General features: G+C 33.5%; 1 protein-coding gene across 1 annotated transcript; it reads right to left on the minus strand.

The window, feature by feature from the left end:
- Positions 1-2,935: 2,935 nt before the first annotated feature.
- Positions 2,936-4,954, minus strand: LOC100765975 (vigilin-like). Its single transcript, XM_035449716.1, has one exon. It carries the CDS (start codon positions 4,952-4,954, stop codon positions 2,936-2,938), a length of 2,019 nt encoding a protein of 672 aa, XP_035305607.1.
- Positions 4,955-25,649: the final 20,695 nt, after the last annotated feature.

Below are 25,649 nucleotides of genomic sequence, written 5' to 3' on the forward strand. Positions count from 1 at the left end.
ATAAAATCAGTTAAATGAAAAGCAAAAATGTCATCAGTCTTGGAATCCTCAGCTTTGTACCCATTCCTCATATTTCTCTTATTTATTTATGATATTATTAATAGCTGAATTCAATGCTCCCTTCCCTGAAACCAAGGATCATACATGTCAGTAAGCAGTTTGGTCAGGGCAACAACTCATGTTTTAAACTATTTCTCCTGGTCTTTTGGTTCCAGGTAGCAAGCGAAATCATGCTTGGCAAATAGGCAACACAAGCTGTGCTTTAAGAAAATCAATATATAAGCCAATAAATCAGCAACTAATAGTTGGTCTTTTTAACCTCTTTTTATATGACTGTAAATATATATTTAACCACTGATACTATCCCAATCCATGGTACATTCCATGGTATTAAAATAGAGGGATCTATAACACACAAATATCTGTCTAATGTACATGTATATATCCACCAACATGTTCTTAATAAAATAGCACAGAAGAACACATTTCAATTACAATCATTTCTGCAACTGGTCACATGGCCTTAAGTGGTATGAGTAACTTAACTGGTATGAGGGATACTAGCTCACAAGATCACATGGTCCTGGCAGACCTTACCCTCCTCCCCATTCCCTCTGCCTTGCTAATAACTGATAGATTATGGGGTTTTGTTTGTTTGTTTGGAACAGTGTTTCTCTGTGTAATATCTGTAGCTATTTGTGTTAGAGTGCTTATTACAGAAAGATTGTCCCAACAGTAGTTACACATTGTTAGGTAGAACTATGAAATGGCTTCTGTTTTCATTTGGAAGCTATGTTTGATTTAAGGATATGTGATTGTGTGTCAAGTTGACAAAGGAAGGAGTTGGGATGACTAATGAGGTTGTCAACTTGAATACAACTGAAAGCCACTAAAACCCAGTAAGCTGGACCTGCTTGTAAGGAATTTTCCAGATTGGATCATTGAGATGGGAAAATTCATACTAAATTTGGGCCATACATTCTGATGGCAGTTCATACCAAAAGAACATGGAATAAGGAAACTTTATTTTTCTGCTTTCCCTATTGCTAGCAATTTCAATATTCCTGTTGCTGAGGCATTTCTTCACTGGCATTAGAATCTACTTCTCTAGGATTCCAATGTAGACAGAAGACCAGTTGAGATATCTAGCCTCATATACTCAACAACTACTAGTTTCTTGGCCTTTCCTTTGAGAAACAGCCATTATTCGACTTCAACTGGACAACAGCCTGAAGCCACTAAAAGAAATGGCCCATTGACACATATTCATTCTATAAATTGTATTTTCTTCCTTTCAAGAAACCTGATTAATACAGCTTTTTTCAAAACAATTGTTGAAACATAGTTTGAAACAAAACATAATGTGGGTAATTATTTAGTGTTGAAATAATTGCAACTCGAGGTATTAATGTATTTTATAGTGCCACAGTCTAAACTGCTTCTATTAGCAATGCCTGATTTTTAAGCACAATACTCAAGTGAAAAAAAATATATCTCCTATATTGACCATAACCTTCTGTAAGTGTGGATATACAGGTCTCAGATTGATTGGAAACATAATGGCTAAGCTTCATGTAGTAGGCCCAAATACCAGGCTATTTGCATATATTCCTTAAAGAGATAATGCAGAATATATCCTAAGGTAATATCTATTGGTGTAAACTCACAGCAACTATTATGTGGAACCGAGAACTGCTACACTTCTTGTGGTTATAAAAAAATAAGCCCAAAAGAATTAAAACTGAAAATTCACAGTATGTTGCGCATGTCTGTATTTCCAGCATGTAGGAAGAAGAAACAAGAGGAGAAGGAGTTTGAGGTAGTCCTGGACTACATGAGACCTTGTGTCAAAATAAACAATAAACAAAAGAAAAGCCTAACACCTTAATACAAGATCATATGACTTGGGTAATTAGTTCAAATTAATAGGGTAAATACTGAAAGGCAAAAACTTGGATGCCAGACATCAGGTATTTTTTTTAACAACAGCCCTTTACATAGTGATTAGCACAATAAAAGAAGAAAAATAAAAATGGAAAGAAAGAGAAGAAACAACAAACTGAAAACACTTTGACATCCTTAGAGTTTAACAGATCTAAGAATTCACAGAAAAGAAGATAAAAACAGTCTGTTCTTGGATTTGTCATTTGTCCTCTAGGATTGTTTCTAAAAGGTGTGTCTAGAATTCAAGAAATATAGAGATGTGTGTCTAAAAATCAATCAATCAAACAAAACAAAACTATGGAATTATCAAGCCATTCTCTGAGTATACAATTCCAGTCAACAATATTTGATGTTCTTTTGCATCTGTGGTCCTCTGGAATACCAACAATACACAGTTTTCAATGTGCAAAGTACTACAACAGTACAACACATAATACATTGATTGCAGTTGGTGATTCCTGGCATGCTGTAAGTCATGATAAATGAGAAGGCTGCTTGTTGCTTATGGAAAAGAATAATGAGGAATTCAAATAAGACAAAAAGCAAGAAAAAAGAGCACAATTAGATTGTGGTTTTGTGAAGTAAACAGGGTATTTCTTAGGTAAAGATAAAGATGTAGCTCCCTTGTGACAGTTGCTGAGATTCATAATAAAAGTGAAAAATTTTGCACTGATACATCATGAAAGTTGGGAAGCCGGTGGTATATATGGAATACATAAATGGATTATGTTTAAAACAATGGAAACTGTGTGCCATGAAAGGAGTTAAAAGAACAAGTCTACAGTAAAAATAAGAAACAAGTTGGTACATATTGCATAAGTGGAAACACACCATTCTCACTGTGGCACATTTTTGAATCATTAAGTCTATGATGCAAAGGTGACAGGAATGCGCCTACAAATACAATAGCTAAATTAGTTAAGAAATAATTTTACATACTACTTTTATGTCATCAGGTTGGAACAATTTCTTTTATTTTTAATCATTTTTGTTATGGTCTCCAAGGAAGAACCTTAAGAGGTGTTTGTTGTTTCAATTTGGGAAATTCTTCAGAGTCATCGTTTGGAGAGTTTGGGGTCCCTTTTGCATTATGAGGAACATCTTTCTTAATAAAACACTTAGATGAATCCATGGTTATTTTGTAAAAACAGCTGTTCCTAATAGTATCCATCTGAGAGTCATAATTTATGACAGTTGAGAGGTAATACTTCTCAAGTTCGAGGATACGGTCAATTGCTTCCTGAACATTGTCAGGGAGTCCAATCACAGTGATGTTGGGATTCCAGGATCCTTTTGGAGGTAGCCTGATGTCTACATGGAATTCCTCCATGATTTTATGCATGGATTTTCCACCAAATCCAACAATACTGTCACGAACCTGGTGGTTTAGTGGGATTTCCTTAGAAACTGTTTTTTCTATCTTATACAACACTCTCATTATTGCATCTTTAGCAGCAAAGGTGTTCTCTTTATAGCCCGTAATTGTGATTTTGTCTTGTATCTTACGGTTTCCTTTCTTTGGAAAATGGATAGTAACATCATACTCTGTGCAAATCTGAGCAATAAGCAAGCCCTTATGACCAGTGATCTTGGAATGGTATTTTGGATCTAGAGTAAACATTAGCTTAAAGTTTCTTAGCACATGATCTTCCAGTTTTGTTTGTAATTCATTGATTTGCTTTTCTAATTTAATCTTGGCTTGTTCCACCTTTGCAGCAAGACCCATTATGTATATAATATCAGAATTGCCTCCACGTTGCAATACCTGGGTATGAACATCAAATTCACTCATTAGCTTCTTTATCCCACTTCCTTTGTGCCCAATTATGTAAGGATGTAGACAAGAGGGCACTTGGACTTCAGCAGTGACTGGAATTAGATACTCTAGAGCTTTCATAGCTGCTTTGCAATTTTCCATTTGACCTGAGACAAGAATGGTTTTACATTTCCTTTGGTTACTAAAAGCAAGTTCTTTAGTGTTCTTTCCCCCCTTTTCTTTCACATTTTCCTGAACTGCTGGATGTATATACATAGTTGGCTTTTCTTTGTCTGGGAATGTGAGTTGAACTTTATAATCCTTAGCAATTTGCTGGACTCTGGAATACATTGGTCCCATGAAAAAAGTATAGAACTTCTGAGGAATAACGTACTGTGTTGTGACATGGGAACCCAAGGGCTCAAAAATCCTTTGAATGTGTTTCTTTGCTGCTTCAACACAAGCTTTCTCTCCTTTCATTGTAACTCTGATGCTCTGTTTTCCTTCATAGGTAAAGTTAATAATCATACCAGCATAAACTTCAGTCATTTCTCGTATAAGCTGGTCCCTTCGCATGACAAAATAATGGTGAAACTTGCGATTTATCATCATGCTATCTTCCACCACATACTCCAAATCTTTCAACAATAACTCTAGTTCTTTCTTTACTTCTTTAACTGCTTCCTCTTTCCCTATGATTGTTACCAAATCCTGATCCCTATTTTTAGGGGTAGGGAAAATAGCACGTGCCCCCTCTTTTACACAGATATTGGGAAGATTGCCACCATTTTTACTCTTGAGAAACTGGTGATATTTTGACTTGACAGGAACAGCTACAGAATAACTCTTGGCTTTTTCTTCTTCTAATAGTTGCAGAAACTTTTTGTTCACCTTTTCCACATTTTCTGCAGGGCCTCTAATAATGACTTTTTGAAAGCCTGATTTTTTTCTTGAAAAAAAAATATTGAATCTTCCACATTCTTCCATGATTGAATCAATCAAATGTTGTTTTGGACTGATAAGGGATTTATGTAGACTAGAAGGAATAAAAAATTCCACTTCTTTGACTGAATTATTCTCCATTGAAAAAAACCAATTTTTTGATAATTCACAGTTTTCTGGACTTCTGATAATTACATCGTTCTCCAAATTCCAGTTTGATTGAACATCTATTTTTGAATTTAAGGGCATAGCATGATGTTCATTTTGCAAACACGTATTCTGACCCACAGAGCAAATTTTGTTTGATGTCATTGTTGAATTTCAATTAATTATAATCCAGATATATTCCAGACAAATCGCAAGTAGCCAATAGTGAAACCTCCTGTAGTTGCCTTTTTGCATATTATTCTAAGGAAAAAATAAACACTTTAAATACATAAGTTGTTCCCAACATAATCTATAGACTTGAGATAAAAAATGACATTTTCATACTCTTCCAATTGGGCAAAAAATATGTTTTTCTTACTGATCTATTCTTAAGTGAGTAAAAGATGGTCTCAAATCATGAGGGCTGTGAGAATACATACCATTTTGTCTAAAGGAATATCATCTTTTAATTATTCTTTGACAGTTATAAAATGATATTTATTCTCTAAAACCTGTATTTTCATTTATTATGCAGTGCCAAATGTTAACTGGAACTCATATCTGAAAAACAAGTAATTTTCTAGTCATTTTCAGTGCAAAATAGAAGATGGACTGAGCCCATAAGATCAAACCTCCATGTAATTTTCTAGTCTCTTTCTAAATGTAGGATAGAATATTTACTGAGCCTATAAGATCAATCCTGCATTCAAAGGAGCTAGATTTCCTTGAATAGATGTTGAGCTCAGGGAGTCCAATGCAATAGGAGTCATGATCAAGGAAAGGGTGATTTTAATAGTAATAAAAGTGAGGTTGATTACCTTCTTCTATATCATTTCCAGAGCAAATTGATTAGAATAAAATTTACTAATTATCCTTTTTTAATTACTAACCTTTCTTCTATCCACTTTTCATCTCATCGGTCTCACAACCTTTTTTTATTTTTTATCTTACCTAAATTTTTGAGTACTTCCTTGTTTTAGACTTCAGAGAACACAGTTACTACCATCTTTCACCTAACATACATGACTGCTAAATTGTCCCATCTCTGTTTTGTCCTTGACTGTTTTCTATACATTTGTACTTCTGGCCTTTAGAACATGCTGTGCCTATATCTGAATATTTTCAAGGGCTTCCTCCAGTTTCTTGCTCTCATTATTCAGATGTCAATTCAAATGTCGTCTCCAAAGAAGGCATCTCTGATTGATTAGACTTCATAAATACTTAGCTCTCATTTATTTATCTTTTACTTATCACTATTATTTTTAGGGACATTAAGTCTATATCGATTTAAAATGTTCTCTCTTATGTCTGTATCAAAAGTTGTCTTGTTCATTATTCCTACTCATACTTGTACTGTGTTACAACTACTGATAAAATTAGCAAGTAAATTTTGGATAACATAAAAAGACAATAAAATCATGAAAATTACAAAGTAGTATATGGAACATAAAATCAATAAAACATATCACAGTCAGAAAAATAGAGAAAATGTTATTGTCTATTAAGGAAAAAGAACTCAGATTCTCCAATATTTAGGAAAGTGAAGATCTATAATATTACATTCTACATAACATGAATAAATAGTAAAAATGCTTAACTATGTAAAGTGCTGACTAGTGCAAGTCTTACTCTTAATTACTAGATTTTGGCTATTGTTGATGTAGAAAATTTGGAGAATATACTGCTCAGTAGTTCAACTCTTGAACAAGAATTAACAGACATGTGTATGGTTGCAGTTTTGATAATGTAACTCTCAGATGAAAGTGTCACATTTTAGAGTCCTTTGTAATTATATAATGAACTATCTATACACTTTCCCTTAGCATAAATGTTTTTTTCCTTCTACACTGAGAGTAATCAATTACCAGGCCTTGTGCCTGCAACAAACACTCTATCACTTGGTCATATCCCTACCAACTATTGTTAATTGTCTAAGAGAAACACATGTATCAACAAACATTCATCAAAATTCTCGTACTAGAATTAGTCATATTGATGAAAAAACGTCAAAGTACCTATATGAGCATTAGTAGAAGCTTACTTCTAATATCTTTGGACTTTCACAACAGAATGCTAAATGTTGACAAAATACATTAATGCACTATAATAAACAGTCATAAATTATTGAATAAAATTTTCATAAGCTTATATAATTACATCCTCTCTATATTTAAAACCACCACATTTAAAAACTAAAGGTTATACATTGTTGATATTTGGTGGAGACATCAGTACACATACACAGAAAAATCCTTCAGAATACATATAGAAATCTACATCAAACATATAGATTTAGTACCAACTGCAAAATAACAAAAAAACAAGCAACAAGTAACTTTATAGGATTTAGAGATACTAGCCAACAAATTATATCATTGAAAGATGGGAAACATAAAATTGAAAAAATGAGATTAGTTTTTGTTTCTATGATAGATTTGTTTGTATACTTGAAAAGATATTTGATAACTGGTTTAGAAATATTAGCAACAGCTTAAATTTTTATGAGGTTGCTTAGAAAACCAATATAGAAAATACAATAGTTTTCATACAGTCAAGTAGCAAATGGAAAAACTCCTCTTACAACAATATAAATATCAATTTAAATATACATAAATAAATTTTGTAGAAACATTTGAGATGATATTTTAAAATCTATTATGCTAATTTCTCATAAGACCATTAAGAAATTATGACCAAATAAATTATAGCTTCTGCTCCCTACACTAATGTATTCTTGGAATTTTTCATGATCTATTTCACTTAGAATTTATTCATCAATTTTATGCCCATATGTTTATTAATTCATGACAAATATATTAAAATGTGAAACCTATAAAATACATATAGATTTAGGATAAGACCCAGAATTCAATGTCACTACACTTTTAACATTCAAACTGCAAATTATTCACTTATTATAACTGATAAGTATACTAATTAGGAATTTTCACCTTGAAACTTTAAAGACAGAACTCTAATAAGAGGTCTGCTCAGCTAAGGGGCTTCAGGTCCTGAAAAGTGAACCAAAACATTCCTGAGATTCATAGTTCCTGATGCCCAACAGGTAAGTAGTCCCCAGAACATGAATCTCTAGTCCATATCTCTCTTGTTCCCCTGTCCTCTTTGTAACAGGTAAGTAGTCTCCAGGTAATTATTCCCCAGAACTTCAAGCCCTAGTCCACACCTCCCTAGTTCCCCTGTTCAGGTTCTACCAGGTATGCAGTCTCCAGGCAATCAACCTCAAGTCTACCATCCCATACAACCATCTAACTCCAAATTTGCAAATCCTAGTTAAAAAGCAGAAAGAACAAGAAAACCCAAAATAATTCTTCAGAGAACACAGACAGGAATGCTTTAGTCTGCAGAAAATTGTAAACATATCTAAGAGATCATAAGGAATAAATGAACAATACTACTACAATTAATCAAGAAGTCTAAGAACACACCACACAATTAGCAAAATAACATGGATGAACACATCTTTCAATAACAACTGACTTTTGTCAGTTCCACGATAAAAATACAGCAACTAGGAGAACAGATTTTAAAAAAAAAATTGTTCAGCTTTTGCTGAACATACCTTACTATCAATACACAACCTGGGGGAAAAAAGAGATGGAAAATCAAGATTGAAAATATCCTGTCTCTCAGTTTGCTATTTTCCTTTGCACTCTCTCAATTTTTCATTATCCAGAATTTTTATTTTGGATAAATACAAATATTAATCATTCTTTACAGAAAAAAAGCAATATGCCAAAGTGACAACTATACCTCTACCAGCCACTAGAGCATTATTCACAAAGGATAAGTCATCTTAGAAGCATGTACCCAATAATAAATAAATGAATGGTGAAAATGCAGTACACCAATTTTGCATGACACTCAACATGGTTGTACATCAATAAACCCATTGTAAACAAAAATGCAAGTTAAAAATGCAATTAGGGAAAGCAGATAAAGGCATTTGCTGCCAAGGCTGGTGAAGTGAATTGGATTCATGATAGTCCCATGGTTGAAGAAAATAAAAACCATGGCTCCATGAATTAGAAGGCAATGGATGGAACTTGGAAAAAAAAACCATCCTGAGTGAGGTAACCCAGATCCATAAAAGGACAAACATGGTATGTACTCACTAAATGGTAATGATGGTAAGGTCTACAGACCCAGATAGGCTAAGTAACAATGAGTGCTTCACCTCCCTGGGAAGGAGTAATAAATTAGATTTAGCAAGTGGACTTGGAGAGGGTGGGGCTGGAAATTCTCAAATTCAAGTTGTATGGAAGGAAGGAAGAATATACTGTGAGAAAAGACTGGAATTTGGAGGACAGTTTGGGTGAGGTAGAAACCTAGTGCAATGGAAACTCTAAGGAATCTATGAGTGTAATCTTCATAAAGACTGCTGGAAATGCCATCTTCTGTAACCAGGCAAGGCATCAAGTGGAGGAATTGGGACACCAACCCTACCACAAACCCTCTACTTGACAGTTTGTCATGCCTGCAAAGTATTCTGGGACTGAAGCCCAGCAGAATCCTCAACAAAGTGTGCAGAGAGACTTCATCCTGCAACTGATGGGAGCAGTATCACACAGCCAAACATTAGGTGCAGATCAGGTGTCCTGCAGAGGAGGGAAATGAAGGATCAAAGGAACCACAGGGGTCAGGGATACCATGAGAATCTGGCTCACAAGATCAACTGGCAGGGATTCAAGGGATCTTGCACAGATTGGGGAGCCTGTGTTGGTCTGAACTACATTCTTTCCATTTATGTTCTGATTACACAGCTTGGTCTTCTTGTGGCATGCCTGACCATGGCAGTGGGAGATGTCTCTGACTCTTTTGCCTGATTATTGGATTCTCTTCCTCATACTGGGTCACCTTGTCCAGCATTGATGTGATGCTATGTGCCTAGTCTTATGTAGCATATTATGCCATGTTTGGTTGATGTCCTTTGGAGGCCTGCTCCTTTCTGAGGGGAGACAGAGGGGGGTAGAACTTTGGGAGAGAAGAGAGGATGGAGACTTGGAAGAAGGGTGGGAAATATAGTCAGGATGTAATATATGAGAGAAGAATTAAAAAATATTTAAACAAAAAAAGAGATGGAATAGTGCTTTCTAATGTAATGGAACTAGGAGACAAGCAGATATAATTCATCTAACATATGATAAAATATACTTCAAAAGAAAAGTAACCAGAAGAGAAAAGTCACTTCATACCTATAAAAGGAACACTTCACCAAGAAGATATAATAATTCTAAACACACTCATACCAAACAAGGTGCACTTGATTACATAATATTCACACTATTAAATGTAAATCACAGACTAACTCCAATAGAGTGATAGTGTATGACTTTATTAAGCATCTGACTAAACTAAACAAAGAAACATGAAGTTAAATGGTACTATAAACCAAATGAATGTAACAGATATCTAAGAAAAATTCTACCCAAACAATAAATAATACCTATTGGTCTGTGGAACATCCTCTGGAATAAATTACACAGTAGAACAAACAAAGTCTCAACAATATAGGAAAATTCAAATAACATCTTACTTTCTATCTGTTTACTGTGGAATAAAGCTGGGTATCAAGAGCAATAGAAACTACAGAAAACATGTTTCATGGAGATGAAACAATTGAGCCATAATATTCAAGCTATTGAATCTTAACTTGCTTTATGAAGAAAAAATAATGAAATTAAAAATGCCCATACTTTAATCAAAATTAAAAACAGCATAAAAAATTCTGTGAAACACAGTGAAGGCAGTTCTAAGATAAAAGTCTGAGGAACATGTAAAACATCTTAATTTAATAACTGAATTATACACTCAAAAGTTGTGGAAAACCAGGAACAAATCAAGGTACCAAAACAGGAGATGCAAAGATATAAAAATCAGATCTGGAATTAATACAAGAGGTATAAATAAAACCACAACGTAGTTGATTTTTTGAAAAGAAAAAAAAAGATGTCCAAATAACTTTTCTTTTGTGTTAAAACACCATGACTGAATGAAACTTGGAGAGGAAAGGCTTTGTTTCATCTGACAGTACTTACCTCACACTCATCCCTGAGTGAAGCCAGTGTAGGAAGTCAAGGCTAGAACCAGGAGTCTCAGGAATTGATGCAAAAGTCAAGGAGGAACACTAATTACTGTTTTGCTACTCATGGCTTCTTATGTCTTTCTTACAAACCTTAGGACCACACTTCAGCAACTTCCAACAGTAAGCTTGGGCCCTCCCCAGCCTTCAGTCCAATTTCATGGAAGAATTTTTTCTGTTTTCTATTAGCTTTCCTCTTCTTATTTATATTTATGTTTGTGAGTTGAAAAAAAAACTAAACAGACACAGTTGACACCTTGTAAACTTGACACATAAACACCAATATTAAAAGATAATCTTTCCTTTCTTGTTTATTCTAACATTCTGAAATTAATATCAATATTACAATTAAAAAGCCCAATGGACAAAATACCAGTCATTGAAAATTCAAACACTTTAAAAGTTCAGCCTCTTTAAAATATCCAAAGTATATCTGAAACCCTCAAATATCTCAAACACTCTAATATCTACCTAAAACTAGCAAATCTCTCTATAACTCCCAAATCTGTCATTCTGACAAGGTCTTTTCTCATTTTTCGTTAGTAAATCTACATTTCCTGTGAAGGAAAATATCAGTTACTTGTAGATATTGACATTTGAAAAGGGAGCAAACAGATTTGGTTTTGAATCCATGCTGAGCAAGGTAGAGGAGAGAGGGCATTTTCATATGGAAATTTCTGCTTCACTGATTTTATTCTCACACTGTGCAGACTGGAAATCATGGGATAGCAGAAGTGGCCATGAGGATAAAATGGATACAGAGCTGTATACTCAAAAACAGCACCATAATTCATTTTTCAAAAGCAGGAAATACATTCACCACAACATTCATTTTATGGGCAAAATTCCTCTCAATATATTTAAAGAAATAGGCATTTTATATAGATTAGGCTTCTATTGACAGTGAAATGAAATAAGAAAGCAAAGGTAAGATAATCAGGAAAATAAATACTAAGATATTAGGTAATCTGATTTAGATAAATACTGGTTATAAGAAGTAAATAAGAAATAATAAAAAACTTTAGAATTGGATGAAATTATAAAATAGTAAAATCTGCATGGTATAAAGAAAGGATTAAAGGAAGTTTAAAATTATCTAACCCCTCGCATATGAAATACAAAAAAAAGAAAAACCCTCTAACCCGAGAAAAAAAGGAAATAAAAAAATCAAAAATAGCTGTTCGTCGTCGAGGCTCAGAGTCATCTGACAAAAGCGACTTGCATGCTGGACCGAGTTCGGTGGAGGAATCCTAACACCGAACACTCAGAGGCAACCCGGCCTCCATCTGCCTGCCCAGGTAGGCCAGGAGCTGTTTCTGGCTCCATTCATCATAGCTGATCAGAGTCAGAGTCATCTGACACAAGCGAACTGCATGCTGGACCGAGTTCGGTGGCAGGATCCAACACACCAAGGCTCCATGAGAGCTCTGCCTCCAACGGCAGGCCAAGCAGGACCCGGCATCCCAGAACACTGCCAACACCCCTGTAGCTGTGACACCTTCATCCACGAGAAGAGGACTGACATCAGAGTATTGGATCTGTTTGCATATACCAGAAGAGAACCTTGGTCCCACAATCACTAGGAGAACAAGAAACTCTTGCTACACCCACCAGAGGAAAGGATGGGAAGAGGACAAGGTAAAAGCACATCCAACAACAGAAAACCCAATATGACACCAGAAGAGACTAGGAACCACACACCAGTAAGAACTGAACATCATGATGCAGATGAACCAGAAGAGAATGAACTTAAAAGCATCTCCATGAAAATGATAGAGGACCTCAAAGAGAACATGAGAAAATCCCTTAAAGAAATGGAAGAAAAAACTAACCAAAAAATACAAGATATCAACAAATCTCTCAAGGAAACAGTTCAAGATCTAAAAACTGAAATAGAGACAATAAAGAAAGCAAAATCTGAGGGAATGCTGGAAATAGAAAAGCTGTTTAAGCAATCAGGAACTACAGATGTAAGAATAACCAACGGAATACAAGAGATGGAATAAAGAATCTCAGGAGTTGAAGACACACTAGCACAAATAGATTCATCAACCAAAGAAAATCTTAAGACCAACAAATCCCTATCACAAAATATCTAGGAAATACTGGATACCATGAAAAGACCAAACCTAAGAATAATAGGTATAGAAGGTGAAGAAATCCAAATCAAAGGCACAGAAAACATATTCAACAAAATCATAGAAGAAAACTTTCCCAACCTAAAGAAAGACATACCAATGAAAATACAAGAAGCCTACAGAACACCAAATAGACTGAACCAAAAAAAGGTCACCTCGCCACATAATAATAAAAACACCAAAATTTACACAACAAAGAGAAAATATTAAGAGCAGCAAAGGAAAAAGGTCAAGTAACCTATAAAGGCAAACCTATCAGAATCACACCTGACTTTTCCTTGGAAACTCTGAAAGCCAGAAGGTCCTGGATAGATATTTTACCTACACTAAGAGATCGTGGATGTCAGCCCAGACTACTGTCCCCAGCAAAGCTTTCAATCATTATAGATGGAGAAAACAAGATATTCCATGAAAAAACCATATTCAAACAATACATATCCACAAATCCAGCCCTACAGAAAGTACTGGAAGGTAAACTGCAACCCAAGGAAGTTAACTACAACCAGAAAAACTTAGGCAATAGTTAATCCCAACTTACCAAGAGCCAAAAGGAAAAAGTGACAGAATCCCAAACATAATCTCTCCACCATCACCAAATCAAAAACAAACAAGAATGAACAATAATCAATGGTCATTAATATAATCAAAATTAATGGTCTTAACTCCCCTATAAAAAGACACAGATTAGCAGACTGGATAAGAAGACAGAATCCTTCCTTCTGCTGCCTACAAGAAACTCACTTCAACCTCAAAGACAGACAGTACCTAAGAATTAAAGGTTGGGGAAAGATCTTCCAATCAAATGGACCTAAGAAACAAGCAGGGTAGCAATCCTAATATCCAATAAATTGGACTTTAAACTAAAATCAGTAAAAAGAGATGAAGAAGGTCATTTCCTACACAACACGGGAGAAATCCATCAGGATCAAGTCTCAATTCTGAACATTAATGCCCCAAATACAAAGGCATCCACGTTTGTAAAAGAAACATTACTAAAACTCAATAACACATAAAACTGCACACACTTACAGTGGGAGATTTCAACACCCCACTCTCACCACTGGACAGGAACACCAGACAGAAACTTAACAACAACAACAAAAAAGAACTAATAGTAGTTATGGTGCTATCAAACTTAACCGATATCTATAGAACATTTTACCCAAATACAATACAATTTACTGTCTTCTAAGTGCCACATGGAACCTTCTCTAAAATCGACCACATACTTGGCAAAATAACAAACCTCAGCAAGTACAAAAAATATTGAAATATCCCCTGTGTCATATCAGACCACCATGCTTTAAAATTAGAATTCAACAACAAGAAGAACTACAGAAAACCTACAAACTCATGGAAATTAAGTAACACCCAATTGCACAATCAATGGGTCCAGGAAGAAATAAAAAAAGAAATTAAAGATTTCCTAGAATTCAAAGAGAATGTGGACTCAACATATATAAACCTATGGGATACTTTGAAAGCAGTGCTAAGAGGAAAGTTCATAATTCCAAATGCCCACATGAAGAAACAGGAGAATAATCACACTACCGAATTAACAACACAACTGAAAACTTTGGAAAACAAAGAAGTCAACACAACCTGGAGGAGCAGATGCCAGAAAATAATCAAATTGAGGGCTGAAATCAATAAAATGGAAACTAGGAGAAGAATACAAATGATCAATATAACAAATTTGGTTCTTCCAGAAAATCAACAAAATAGACAAACCTTTATCCAAACTTACCAAACAACATAGTGAACATGCAAATTAATAAAACAGGAATGAAAAGGGGGACATAAAAATAGACACAGAGTAAGTGCAGAGAATCATCAAGTCATACTTTGAAAACCTATATTCCTCAAAATTTGAAAACCTAAAGGAAATGGACAATTTTCTGGACAGATTTTACTTACCAAATTAAATCAAGAACAGATAAGCAACTTAAATAGACCGATGACCTCTAATGAAATTGAGGCAGTCATTAAAAGTCTCCCAACCAAAAAAAGCCCATGGCCAGATGGCTTCAGTGCATAATTCTACCAGAAATTCAAAGTACAGCTAATACCAATTCTCATCAAAGTATTCCACACAATAGAAGCAGAAAGGTCATTACCAAAATCTTTTTATGAGGTTTCATTGACCTTGATACCCAAGGCACACAAAGACATAACTAAAAAGAGAACTATCTACCAATATCCCTCATGAACATTGATGCAAAAATTCTCAATAAATTATGGACAAATCGAATCCAAGAACACATCAGAGAAATCATCCATCCCAATCAAGGAGGCTTCATCCCAGGGATGCAAGTATGGTTAAACATAAGAAAATCCATTAATGTAATCCACCATATAAATAGACTGAGAAAAAATCACATGATCATCTCACTAGATGGAGAAAAAGCACTTGACAAAATCCAGCAGCCCTTCATGATAAAGGTCCTGGAGAAATTAGGGATAACAGGAACATATGTCAACATAATAAAAGCAATATACAGCAAGCTAGCAGCCAACATCACATTAAATGGAGAGAAACTCGATCCAATTCCTGTAAAATCAGGAACAAGGTAAGGCTGTCCACTCTCTCCATACCTCTTCAATATTGTCCTTGAAGTTCTAGCTAGAACAATAAGACAACAAAAGGAGATCAAGGGAATGCAAATCAGAAAGGAAGAAGTCACACTCTCACTATATGCAGATGATATGATAGTCTACATAAGTGACCTGAAAACCTCTACCAGGGAACTCCTACAGCTGATAAACACCTTCAGCAAAGTGGCAGTTTACAAGATTAACTAAAAAAAAAAAAAAAACTCTAGCCCTACTATATATGGATGACACACTGTTGGAGAAAGAAATCAGAGAAGCATCACCCTTTACAATTGGCACAAACAACGTAAAATGCCTTGGAGTAACACTACCCAAAAAAGTGAAAGACCTGTACAGTAAGAATTTTGAGTGTCTAAAGAAAAAAATGAAAGAAGATACCAGAAAATGGAAAGATCTCCCATGCTCTTGGATAGGCAGGATCAACATATTAAAAATGGCAATCTTGCCAAAAGCAATCTACAGATTCAATGCAATCTCCATCAAAATCCCAACACATTTCTTCACTGACCTTGAAAGAAAAATTCTCAACTTTATTTGGAGAAACAAAATACCTCGGATAGCCAAAAACAACCCTGTACAACAGAAAAACTGCTGGAGGCATCAACATCCCTAACTTTAAGCTCTATTACAGAGCTATAGTCCTGAAAACAGCTTGATATTGGCACAAAAATAGACAGGTAGACAAATGGAACAGAGTTGAAAACCCTGATATTAACCCACTCACCTATGAACACCTGATTTTTGACAAACAATCCAAATACATACGCTGGAACAAAGAGAACATCTTCAAGAAATGGTGCTGGCATAACTGGATACAAACATGTAGAAGACTAGAGATAGACCCAAGCCTTTCACTGTGCACAAAACTTAAGTCAAAATGGATCAAAGACCTCAACATAAACCCAGCCACACTGAACCTACTAGAAGATAAAGTGGGAAATACCCTTGAATTAATTGGTACAGGAGACTGCTTCCTGAACATAACACCAGAGGCACAGACACTGAGATCAACAATTAATAAATGGGACCTCCTTCTATAAGGCAAAGGAGACAGTCAGAAAGACAAAACCACAGCCCACAGACTGGGAAAAGATATTCACCAACACCACATCTGACAGAGGGCTGATCTCCAAAATATACAAAGAACTTAAGAAGCCATTTTCCAAAACACCAAACAATACAATTAAAAAATGGGTCACAGAACTAAATAGACAATTCTCAATAGAGGAATCTAAAATGGCTGAAAGACACATAAGAAAGTGGTCAGCATCATTAGCCATCAGGGAATGCAAATCAAAACAAATAAGAGATACCATCTTACTCCTGTCAGAATGGCTAAAATAAAAAACACCAATGACAGTTTATGCTGGAGAGGATGTGGAGAAAGAGGAACACTCCTCCACTACTGGTGGGAGTGCCAACTTGTACAGCCACTTTGGAAATCAATATGGCGACTCCTTAAAAAATTGGGAATGAGTCTACCACAAGATCCAGCAATTCCACTCTTAGGCATATACCCAAAAGAAGCACATTCATACAACAAGGACAATATTCATAACAGCACTATTTGTAATAGCCAGAAACTGGAAGCAGCCTAGATGCCCCTCAACCGAAGAATGGATAGAGAAAATGTAGTACATTTACACAATGGAGTACTACTCAGAAAAAAAAAAAAAAAAAACAATGGAATCTTGAAATTTGCAGGAAAATAGATGGAACTTGAAGAAACCATTCTGACCGAGGTAACCCAATCACAAAAAGACAAACATGATATGTATTCACTCATATGTGTATTTTAGACACAGAGTAAGGGATTACAATCATACAATCTACACTGCTAGAGATAGTAGTAAACAAGGAAGGCCCTAAAAGAGACAAACTTTGTCCCCTGGAGAAGGGGAAAGGGTCACCATCCCCTGAGCAAATTGAGAATATGGGAAGAGGGGGGAGGAAGCTACAAGAGTGAGAAGGGAAGAAAAGGAAGGATGCAGAGGTCATGAGGAAGCAGAAATTTTGAGTCAGGTGTAGATTAGAAGAAAGGATATATGACAGGTAGAATTTTAGTTGGGTGGGTGGTAGAGGAAGGAAAGGAGGGAGAAAGGAACTGAGATCATCATGTAATTCAATCTTTCTTGTAATTCAAATATATAAAAATATGAATATCAAAAAAGAAATATCAAAAATACTTAAAATGAAAAATTGAGAAGCCCAAAATTCTAGTCAAATTCATAAAAGAAAAAAATCAATATATCAAGAACAATCCTCAATAGAAGACTGATAAAGGAAAAAGATCATTTACCTGAAAAGGAAACCAAGGAATATTATAAAATTAATTTTTAAGAAAGTGATTTTCAGTACAAATAACTCTACAAGATGCTTTTTATTATATCAGGAAATATAATCATTGCCATACAAACTTAGAAAAAATAATTCAACAAAATCAGCAAATTTGCCTTTTAGGTCATTTTAAAAGATCCAAGGAGGATACATATTAGATATCATCTCCTTTATTTACTAGACAGCAAAACAGCTACTTAGTTAGGTGAAGGTCAGTATTATATTATCCAGAGAAGAGCCATGATTTCCTAGTAATAGACATAATTTCTGAGGTTTGATCCTTAGCACCACATATGATATAAATATATGATCAGGATGGGAAAAGGCTATCTCAAGTGCTTACTGTTCCTAACAAGACATTCTGCTTCAAAGAGTGAATATATCACAATTAGGACAATAATTGACTGTAAGTACAACATGGTTTTGTAAAAGTGAAGATTTATAATTATATTTTAAAACAATAGCTTTTTATAATATATCATTTAAAACATTATAGTATTTGAACCACTCAATCAGAAATTATCAATGTTTTCTCAATACTCCTTCATGAAAAAAATGTTTCTAGCATTAAAATACAAAAATTGTATTTTAAACAATGTTTTATGTTCATTTCTACTTTACCTTTCCTTCTAGTCCAGTTTGCAATATATTTTTGTTGATATATTTATGATTTATGAAAGCATAATCCTACCTTTTAAGCTTTCAAAACAATTGAATAAGGCAGCTTCATTGAATTGCTGATTTGTCTCAATATGAAGTGAAAAGCTGAAATAAAAATGGCAATTTTCTATTACCTGAAGCTAAGAATGTTAAGATAGTTCTGTATTAAAATGCCATTAAACATCAAACAAATGAAATTAACATAAATGTGTGTAAGTATGTATGTATACAGCATACATATATGCATACATTTATGTACATATGTACATAATGAGACTTTAGGGTATAGAAAGGCTTCTATCCCAAGTTGGAAATATGCATCAAATTTAGACACAAAACTGTATGCACACAATCATATTACAATAAAGATAAAAAGATTGCCTCTGATTTTGGTATGCTCAAAATAAATGAGGCACATGTGACACAAGATTCCCAGATACTCCCAAAATGTAAAGTGTTACATTATGCTATAAAGTAGAAACTAATGTCAACTTCTTTCTAGGTGTAATCTATTACATTATATAATTAATGACTTATTTATTTTCAAGTCTATCACCATTTTCAAAAACTGATTTGGCTTTAATCTGTATAGCTGAAAGGATAACTGAACATTTCTTTTTTCAATAATTTCCTTACACACTAAGAATAAAGTATATGTATGCACAAATTTCCTAAAATTACTGACAGATATTTCAAAATCCTGCAATACAACAAACAAAAAGGCCTGTATCGAAAAGTTAAATACCTATTGGGGTTTATATTGACTTTACATAAATGCTATTATATCCAAAGGAATATGGCCCATCAAATGAATATGAAATTTCATAACAAATACATTGTTGTTTATAAATACAAAGACTCCACTGTGCAAGTGTGTGTGTGTGTGTGTGTGTGTGTGTGTTTTGCATATATAAATCTTTTCCAAGAAAATGATTAATTGAATTATCTGTTAGGTTCAGGCCTTTTCTAAAGCACTTCCAGAATTCTTACCTTGTGGTCTTCATACATACATATTAAATATTTACATGGCTATAATTTTAGGTTTGTCTTCATATATTAATACAATGCAATTTATTTTCTAGCATCTTACAGTCATCTTTCTAGCTCTATTCTATTCCCAACATTTTATAAACCATTTTCGTCTTTTGGTCTTAGAATTACTATTTATTATTCAGACAGAATGAATTCTTAACATTCCATTATTAATTGATTGGATTTCATATTTTCTGATTTATAGCTTCTCAAATTCTGGGAAAATTCCTCTAAACACATTCACATATGGGTTGCCAGGAAAATTCATATTGAATTTCAATGAGCTTTGTGATATGATAAAAAAATGTAACCAGATGTTGAATATTCTCGTGTGATATTTGTTCATGCTAGATGTTAAATTATAACCTATTCCAAATGTATATGGAAACTGAGCAAATGTTTATGAATATTAATCATTAAAGTACTTACATATAGAAAAACATAAATGATAATTTAAACTATATACTAATATAGTAAAAATAATAGCAATGATGATAATAATATTAGTATGGCTATTATCATTAGAATAGAGGTCTAAATGTAAATAATGATCAAGGACACATTACAGTTACCAGAACAGAAAATTAGAATATGATCAATATATAGGTATATCTGGAACATGTATTAAAATCAAGAATGAAAACAGAAATATAGTGTCTATTAGGAGTTAGCTGTGAGACTGATCTGATATAAATTTTTTCATTTTATAACAAAGGGGTTCTATAACAATTTTGAATATGGAATTAATAAGTTCTCATCTTGAAAAAACTAACTAGACAAGTGTTCTGAGTATTTGTATAGTTCTAAATACAGAAATATAAAAGTGCTACATACCAAGTCATGGATTGGAAAATAAAATAGAAAAGGTACAGATATGTTTTTGGATAAAATAAATGCAGAGTAAAATGATAAAAATAATAACATTTAAACATCTTAATAGACATTAAAAGATAAATAGAAATTTATCATGGAAATTAAGACTATCCAAACAACCCAAAAGGCAGAAGAACAAATAAAGAGGAATTCCACAACTGATGATATAAATGAAGCAACATCATGTAATATAACAGAGTAATGAAAAATAAAGAAACAATATTTCATATTCTACTAGGACAGTCAAAGCTCTTATTTGGATCTTGGATGGAACATCAATATCCCTGATGAGAAAGGTTCATTAAAAATAATATATGTATCTTTATAAACAGTTATATAATAGATTTTTTAAATTGTAGTGTGATTCTTTGTGGCTTTTTACTTTGTGGCTTTGTGCCCATCTCTTTCTTCTGAATTTAACTCCTTTTGTCTTCCCTAAAGACATTCCTCTTTTCCCAGTTCCCGTAACAAAATCACAAAAGTCAGTCACAAGAATTCCCCTTTGAGTAGTTGAGAGTTAATATTCAAGAGACTTCAAAACATGCAGTTTATTCATGTTTCCCTTGGTTACTCCACAGAGTTAGGTTAAGTCCCTATTGCTGAAGATACCAGGCACTTCAGTGACAAGGTTCAGAGGACTCTGAGCTAAAACTGACCTGAAAGACCCCCTCCCTGAGTACTAGGTTTCATGGTAACAGAAGGTACAGTGCAAAATTCCAAAGAAGAGAAGCAACCAATAGTTTGTTACCTATGAATAACATCAACTAACGCCATGGGACAATAACCCTAAAAGTACAATAGCGGCACATATACCTTGGAAGTAACAAACAGCTTTCTAATTGGACTTAAGACACACTTAGCACCAGGGAGTTCATTCCTGATAATAGAAACCTAGACAACTACTCAATGATAATGAAGTCTTGGTTATTAGAGGAGCATCTAAATCTTCCAGTTTACTAAAACAACATAATTCCTCTCTTTAATCTATTTGTCATTATAAGATTTGTCGTTATAGTGTCAGATAAACATAGTCTTCACCCCTCATCGAGGAAACTTCTGTTTGTAACAGAGTACATTACAGAACAGCACAACTAATCAAAGTGCAGAGTTATGCAGCCCAGTCCCGATAGACACATGTATAAAACACTCCTTAATGTAAGGATCAAGTACCATTACTAAAAAGGGAGCAGACAGATTTAAAGAGCCAGAAGGTCTTGGGGTTTTCTGTGAGAAAGAGTATACAACTAATATCAGCAGCTACAATCATCAAATGTCACCAATATAACTTCCCAAAAATGAGACAAACAAGGACAGCAGTATTGGCCATGACAAGGTAGATGGTGGGAAATCCACAAGGCCTCAACCCTACATAAAAATCTATTAGCAACTGAGGAAAGCTGGGAATAAGAGAGTAGGCCATCTCCAGAAAAGAGCACATCAATTGGTTGTCCAGTACCAAAGGGTATATACATGTAGCATTATACAGATTAATAGGTTATATTTAGGAATATGTATGTATATACATATATACATGTAACAGCTATTAATGAAAAAAGAGAGACCATGAATGTGAAGGAGAGTGGGAAGGAGTATAAGAGAGGATAGTAGGGAGGAATGGGAAGGGAGAAATGTTATAATTATATTATAACCTCAGAAAAAGGAATAGCCAAAGTTCAAAGGAAATTAAGAAATACAAAAACATAATCTGGAAAAATGCAAATTATATTACCTGTTAAACAATGAAACATGTGTTTGACCTTAAATGTTATGTATATGAATGCTGAAAGGAAAACCCAAAACCATGAGGAATTTGATTTATAGTCCAAAACCTGCAAAAGATGGTATATACAGTATGTTCATATTCTATTAAAACTGAAGATAAACCCAACTTATAAAATTGTGACCAAAAGAACATGAAAGCTATGGAAATAAATATAAGATGTTATATAATAAAAACTAATAATTTCAATGTTGTGAACATAAAATTATTAAGTATTTACGAAGTATTTTTAAAAATAAATAATTAGAAACTAGACCAAACACAATATTTTTCATAACTGAAAATATAGCAAACATAAAATATGAATACAAACAAGTCAATGTATATACATAAGCTAAGACCAAAGAAAAAGCCACTTCCTTAAAATTTAAAAATAAATGAAAATTTGAAGATCCATATTAGTCTTAGATGGCATCAAAATCCTAGTCACAAGAAAGTATCAAATAACTTAAAAATTTAGCACTAAATTATCATTACAGTAAACAAATAAAGCAATTATAAATACTTAAGAAAGACACCATACAACAAGATCATTTATTCTTATAATATGCAGTAATAGTCTAAAATAAAAATATAATGTTATTAAACTTCATGGTTAATTGTAGCAAATACATGATTCAAATTGATAATTCATACCTGTGATGTTTTTTCTTTCCTAAATAGTAAAGATACTGCAAATAAGCCAATCAATGAACAAATAAATAAATAAATAAATAAAAAGTAAGTATCAAATAAAAATTTAAGAGATTCTGAATTATAAAAGAAAATCAAGATGGGCAAAGTTCTCAGTGCCAGTATGTGCTTTGAGAGGACAATAAGCCTTAACATGAACAGAAAAAAAAATGTGTTCAAGACTGGTTATGAAACATAATATGATGAAGTGGTAAGGAAATAATAATTTAGAAAGAGCAAGACTACATGTAGACATGAAAGACTGTTGAAGTTTATTATGTAATATATATATATATATATATATATATATATAATATATATATTCTCTTAGAGCTTTTAAAGGTAAAGGAAAAGGCACTTTTCACTAAAAGTCTAGTGAAAATTAAGAAACATCTTACCTGGAAAGGGTGAACAACCAGACTGGACTACCCTTGAAGTTACTGAGCATATAGGAAGATTCCCATGACAACAGAATTGTGAGGAAGGATTTCCTCACAATGAATAAGGCAGCCAAAATGGCCACAGGCTTTCTCTGCCAGAATGGGCCTAGTCAAGGGTATCAAGATTTAAAGGAGCTGCTGTTAAATTATTAAAGAAAAATTTACAAGGACTTGCAGATATCAGCATACAAAAGCTTGTGAGGAATAGTATTCCAAATAAATAATTTCAATGGGGTAAATAAAGAGTGCCAAGTGTATGTGACAGACTGCTAACAACAACAACAAGAAAAAAATTATAATTAATCTGAAAAATACAATAATAATCCCTTGGAAAGAATAAACTAATTAGAAAATTGAAACATAGCTTGTTGGTATATCAATAAAGAAAAGACAAAAATGTGTAAGTATTATCTAATGGAATCTCTAAAAGGCATAGATGAAGCTAAAATCTCATAAAATTCATAAAAGTGGTGAAAATGATCTAATCCAACTTTTAAACATTGTAGATTTTCAGGTTAAAGAACAAATTATATTGCTAATTATGTCATAGCATCACTACTTTAGATAATTTAACAAAAGTTAATGAGAACACATGTGAGTCTGCTAGCAAGGACGATTATATTTATCCCACAAACATCAGAAGATGCTAAATAAATTACAACACAATTTATCTTAGAATGATCAAAATCTATCCTGAAATGAAGGGAAATACCTTGTGATTAAAGGAAAAGAATTGGAAATTGAAATATAATGAAGATTAGATGCATTTGGGATACTACATCAAAATACATTAGTGCATTTATTTTCAACTGAAAAAGTAATCTAAGTCCAAATAGCACAATGTAATATAGTATTAATAATATTTGCAATACTAGTCAGAAAATAAAGATGTTGTGACCTAGACATAATATGCTGAATCCTTGTAAATAAAGGGAGAAAAGAAGCATGCCTAAAAATGAAAATCTGTAGGAGTGTGTCTAATTATATTATTTTTCAGTGCTGTACACAAACTGTACTAGAACATCCTGGAAATATGAGCACACATCAATCCTCAACTTGAGAAAACAAAATAAGGCAAACCTTAGAAGCCAAGTATCTGCTTTTGGCATTGTTAGCTAGAAATGGATATTAACAGTTTATATTGGAACTGGGAATGTAGGTTGATGGCAAAACCATCGACTCTTATGGTGAAGAGCCTCAGTTTAAAAAACTTGTGAAAGTGCTCACCTGTGCATGCAAATTTGATTTCATCTTTAGTAAGGAGTAAAGTTATATGCTTGCCAAAAAAAAAAAATAAGTGACACACTGGAAGACAAATGTCACACAATTTCAATTTTATGTGTAACCTAGAAATGATGAACTTATGGGAACAGAGAGCAGAATTGTGGCTATTAGGCTTCAATGTGTGTCTTTTAACAATGGGGAAACGATTGGTTTAAAGATATAAAACTGCAGTTGGACAAGAGGCATGGACTCTCTGAAGTCTTGAGGTCTACTGAGAGCATGATAAATATGGTTAATAACAATATGCTATATTTTAAAAGTTGTGAGATAGTATACTTTAAGTGTTCTCAAAACAAAAATGATGAATATTGTGATATAACATGTTAATTGGTTTAATTTAGCCATGCCATTGTGAACATACTGTATTCTGTATCATAATTGTGCATGACTTTATTTATGAACTAAATAAATGAATTGAAAAAAAACTTGTGAAAACTAAATTTGAACAGAAATAGATAAAATTTATTTAAAAAATACTAAGGCAAATGCAAAATATTTTGAGATAAGAATGGCAAGGAATGAGTAAGAGAAAAAAGAATCATTCATTATTGGTAGTATTGTACATTGATTCGGCCCCTACCACAATCAGAATGGAAAATTCTCAAAACCCTAGAAATATTTCTACCAAATGAAACCACTATATTCTCTTTTGGCATATAAATAAAGAAGTCAATATGATACTCAGGGATACTTGCTCAGCCATGGTCATTGCTGCTCTCTTCACAATAGTTAGGAAATGGCAACAAATTGAGTGTCTTTTACTTTATGAATTGATAATGAAAATGTGGTACACATAAAAAATGGAATACTATTCAGCTCTAAAGAAAAAACAAAACCATGAACTTAGATGTAAATAGATGATGAGTTCCCTAAACTCACACCCATATAAAGTCCCTTAATTCCCAGACCTAGCCAAAGTAGCACATTTGTG

This window comes from Cricetulus griseus, chromosome X (genome assembly GCF_003668045.3).
Source record: "Cricetulus griseus strain 17A/GY chromosome X, alternate assembly CriGri-PICRH-1.0, whole genome shotgun sequence".
Classification (NCBI taxonomy): Eukaryota; Metazoa; Chordata; class Mammalia; order Rodentia; family Cricetidae; genus Cricetulus; species Cricetulus griseus.

Coding starts and splice junctions, on each gene's coding strand:
- LOC100765975 (XM_035449716.1), bottom strand. CDS start 4,954: ATGACATCAAACAAAATTTGCTCTGTGGGTCAGAATACGTGTTTGCAA.